General features: G+C 31.8%; 1 protein-coding gene across 1 annotated transcript; it reads right to left on the bottom strand.

Moving 5' to 3' along the window:
* Positions 1-3,353: 3,353 nt before the first annotated feature.
* Positions 3,354-4,710, bottom strand: LOC126739808 (uncharacterized). Its single transcript, XM_050445627.1, has 3 exons — positions 4,353-4,710; positions 3,706-3,947; positions 3,354-3,621 (listed from the first exon to the last, which is right to left on the bottom strand). Exons 1-3 carry the CDS (start codon positions 4,362-4,364, stop codon positions 3,354-3,356), a joined length of 522 nt encoding a protein of 173 aa, XP_050301584.1. The 5' UTR covers positions 4,365-4,710.
* Positions 4,711-5,020: the final 310 nt, after the last annotated feature.

The raw sequence follows: 5,020 nt of genomic DNA, 5'->3' as shown, positions 1-5,020 counted from the left end.
TGTATGTAAACATCACAGCTATGTAGTGTAAGAGCCTGATGATGATAAGTGAACTCATCAAAATGCATAACTCTTAATAAAATGATTGACATTTTCATTTGTGGAGAAAAGTTTTCCCGCTCTTCCCAACCCGCTATATAATAGTATTTACTCTCTCAATTTTATTTGTTAATTTCCTCTAAATTTCTTTTAACAAATGCATATTTCTCCTTATAGGAGAGGTAGTCCATTATTTTAGTGAATCTGGAAAATACGAACTTTTTTTATCATAATTTTAAATTTTATAAATATTACTTGCAAACTGAGTGTCTAGTATATTCTTAGGACTATCAATATCAGAAGGTAAAGTTATTAATACAATATTATCACATTTGAGAACACCTGAGAAAATTAAAATAATGTGATGAATGCAAATACTGTGGGCAGGATATAGAAGAACAAGAAGAAGTTGAGGCCATAGTTTGATGACTGTAATGTCTTAGATGGAGATAATATACAGCGTGTCCGAGATAAAATAATCCACCCTAAATATTTTGAAAAATAAATTGTTTAGCCAAAAACGGCCAAACACGTTAAATTCAATATTGAGGGGGCATTTATAAAAATAAATTGTGTTTCTTTAACGTTATCCCCTCACCCCCAAGAGACCCTATGTCAATTTTGTTAAATGAGAATAGGGATCAAGTGATACTTTAAATAAAAGGCATTTTTATTTTCTACATAGCACTATTTTTATTTTTTTATTTTATTAATTCGTTTTGAAGAAATAAAAATAAGTTTGGACAAAAAAAAACTTTATTATAAATAAAAAAACATAAAAAGGGGGATTCGTTAACAATTCTATTCCGAAGATCTTCAAGGAAGTCAGGCTTTATGTCATTTAAAAAATGACGAACAGCAGCAGCAAAATCTGGTGGTGCCTCAGTTTATTTTCTAGAAGGTTATCATCTTGTTCAAGTAACTCAGTTATTATGGGATTGATGGCGCCCTGCATAAGTTTTACAAAAGTTTTTTCAGACCAAGTAATTGTCATCATTAATAAAAATTGTATTGTAATAATTTAATAGATTTGTATTAATCAAAAAAAAAGGTTCAACAATATGAGCTCCCTGAATACGAGGTCTTTAAGCTTTTTAGGTTGCTGCGTACATATGTGTTTCTCGAAATAAATGCGGATTTGTATCGCTCCAGTATCAACAGTTGTATTTGTCGTCTTCACCATATAAATAAAAAAAGACACATTGTACAGGAATTTTTTTTTCACGATTTAACCTCTCACTAATATACTTATAAAATACGTACACGACCAACATATACTAGTTTGATTTTCTATGCATTATATTTGTGTTATTTTAAAATGTTGTGAATGGTACTTTTAGACACGGAATATGTGGTAGCAATTTTTCAAGCAGATGTATACATGACCCAATACTGCAATTTCTACCACTTCATTTTTCACTGAATGTTGGATGCTGATCTTCATTTTTTCTGTTTTGTACTGACCCTGTTTCTTGGAATTTTCTCATCAAATCATGGATAATTAATCCATATGATCACCATTAAAAGCACGTGCTGCTACTCTAGCAGACTTATTTTATTAATGATAAACACCCACCAACTTAATTCTTTCTTGTAAGGTATAAACCATTACTATCAATACTATTTATATCACCGGAACGCGTATTCCAAAAGTCGCGCTGTATCGTGGTATACATTGGCCGAGAAAATAGCGCGAAAGTGAAAGACAAAATATACCATGATGCAGCGCTTCCCGCCGAATGCAGTGTCTAATAAGGGAGCTGTTGATTAAGGGGTTAATAATTCTAGGAAAGTTGAGAAAATTAATATCGATGCATAAAATGTATTTATTAATGAGAACAAAAATTAAGTTATTATAATGTATATACCTACTCGTAAATAATTTAAAAATAAGTAAAAAATGGAGTTTTAACAAAATACAATAAAACTAGTGCTATGAACCATGTGACTTTGCATTAGGTTGTGCCTTAAGAATGTTATCGGCAAGATTTCTTTTTCTTTTTTTTTTTGGTCTTCCTAATTCATCGTTGGTGGGACGACCAGCCTAAATCCGTTTCGCGCCTGAATGCAAACCTGGCCTAACTTTGCGCCGCGATATGGAAGTTAGCTGGACTCCTATTTTTCGATAATTATTATGGTTACTTTTAATTTTCACTAAAAAGTATTCTACTTGGGCGGGAGTTGTAATTTTAGCTAACACATTGTTTATTTTTTGAATGATATTGGTTATAGTAGGAGATCCGTTGAGGGAAGCAATTTCAGTTATTCTTGAAAAATTGTGGGTAAGGTTTTGTACAGCTTCCTTATGTATTTTTTCAAAATCATCATTTTCAGTAGACTTATTTTGTGTATCAATTTGATTGTCTATTTCTTCCAATTTTTCAATCTGTCTAGGTTCAGGTAACTTACTTTGGGAATTATTGTGAATATCATCCATATTTCTAAAAAACTCTGCAGGAATGTTTTCTCCTAAAGAAAGTTTAGCTAAATCTTGTTTATCCTCTTTTATTAATAATGGTGCCGTGTGTATCCTAATGCCGTATTTTTCCTGAACTGCACACAAGTATTTGCAAACCCGACCGCCTTGACCAAATGAACAATCACACATTGCAATATCAGTGTGTATTGTATACAGTAGTTGATTATCCGATTGTGATGTCACCAGGTAAATATTTTGATCAATTTCAGTTACACGTATACCTTCAATGTTTTTAGAAAATTTCAAATATGCAAGTTTGTTTGAAGTGTGTCACGAATTAGCATATTCTAAAAGCCGCCTTTTGTGATAATTTTCGAAAACCTTAACTATAAAGTCAATTAAAGCGCAAGAATTAAAAGAGCGACAGCGTTCCGATACAATGTCTTTAAATATGCGAATTGATGATTCCACATAATTATTCGTGTTGTTTCCTCGAGTAATTAAATTATCGCGATAATGTAGGCATCACTCTTGACGACGGCTCCAATGTGCATCTAGATAAATGTTTAAATTTTGATAATTATTAGCATGGCAATATTCTTGAGTTAAATTTTGAAAATATTCAGTACATTCTTCATCAGTATTCGCAAAAATCACTAGTCTGAACGCTAACATAATTTTTTTCTGTCTGTTTTTTTCTATGCAGTTATGGGACCCCACAACCACCGCCAAAATGCTTGGCAAACATGGAATGTGCATAGAAGTAAGTATAATTGTGGAAAAACTGCTTTAAGAGCATTCCTTTCAGCACTGCTATCATCAGTTAAAAAAAAATCAGAAATACCCTGTCCTCCAAAATTGTTTATTCCTAATGCTTCTTTTAGGGCCGAAAATGTTAATGTTTAGTTGCTTTCACTCTGGGCTGCAACACGATAGCTAAAGGAATCGCGCCAATTTTATTTCCTCTTCCACTTGAATCCACAAAAACTACTTCCTGAGAGAAACGACATTCACTAGCCCTTTTCATTATGGGTGTGACAACTGTTATAATTAAGGGATTTTCACGCACAAGGGCTGTAGCACTATTTTGCAAAAAATCATATTGCTTTTTCTTAAGGACCGATACTACACTTTTTTTATCGCGATCTCCATAGTTTATATGCCTGAAAAAGAAAAACATTGGTAACATTTATTTCTATCAGTAATTATTATTATTATTATCTATTTCATATATTTTTCAAAATCACCTCCATTTATCATACAAATATTTAATTTGCCTCTCCCGTGGGTTTTTTTGCGCATCTGCAAGTAAAATCGGCAGTTGTTTTGTATCTTCTATGGATTCTATAAGGCTAATTTCATGAAATATTCTGGCTGCACTAGGGGTCATTCCATCTTCAAAATATTTTAAAAATGTTTCTTCTGTTCTTTTATCCATCCTTAAGTAGCTGAAGCTTTCAGCTATATTATGTGTGTGTTCAAAATTAATCTGTAATAATATAATAAGATTATTTCTGGTTTTGAAAAAAAACTTAATGGTCAAATTGTGTTTTTTTTGCCTTTCAATAACTGATATAGTTGTTAATTTAATTTTTATTTAAAAAATCCCAAATTAGTTTTCTGTAAAGTGAGTTTACGGACGATAATTTTATGTGATAACGTCATAAGAAAACATTGATGATATTACTGCACTTGCCGATCGATGTTACTTTTTTTTCTGAAAATTCAATTTTTTTGATTATATTGAAAATTTGACTTTTTTGAAAATTTTATACGTTTTTAAAGCAATAAACTTTCAATTTTAACTATTCATTCGTAAAATGCGAACTAATTATTAAAAAGTAACCAAACGATCATAACTTAAACTAACGTTTTTTCTTTAAAAAAAACTTACCGTAATAACCATATTAAGCCCTCTCTTGAGTAAAGGATCATTCCTATATGGTGTTCCGATTAATTTTCTTTACAACAATTTTAAGCTTAGCACGAGATGATTTATCACGGTCACGTTCTCTTTATTTTTTTGTTTGTTAAAAGCGCTATGTTGACACTCATATGTTATGCGATAGTCATGTTTCTGCGGGTTAGGACATGTACGGCGAATAATCCAATTTGTGTGCGTTACTTCACTAAATGATGTCATCCATTATTGACATGCCAGTTGTGATGTTCCGCTTTCAATAATGCTACATTGTAGCGTAGCATGAAAAAATTCCTTATTTATAGGATCTTCTCTAAATTCTACAAGTTCAATGTCATTATAACAATTCAAAGTACGTAACAGCTCCCTATAATCCATTGTTATTTTTTGTTTCAAATCGTACACTATTCTACAGACAGCAAACACCTATTTTTATAAATTTAGAATAATGAGAATAAACTACGTTCTATCACTGAATGACACCTTTTTTAAGAATGATGGCAACCAAAATGTTGCAAAACAAATAGCCGATATGGCCTGATAGCCACGTCACAGCGACAAAGCGATTCTCATTGGTTAAGCGTTGTATCGCGGTAGGACTTGCCTTTCATGTTCGCGCGATTTTCTTAGCCAATGTATAC

Source organism: Anthonomus grandis, chromosome 8 (genome assembly GCF_022605725.1).
Source record: "Anthonomus grandis grandis chromosome 8, icAntGran1.3, whole genome shotgun sequence".
In the NCBI taxonomy this organism is placed as follows: domain Eukaryota; kingdom Metazoa; phylum Arthropoda; class Insecta; order Coleoptera; family Curculionidae; genus Anthonomus; species Anthonomus grandis.
This window is presented reverse-complemented; position numbering and strand designations above follow the sequence as displayed.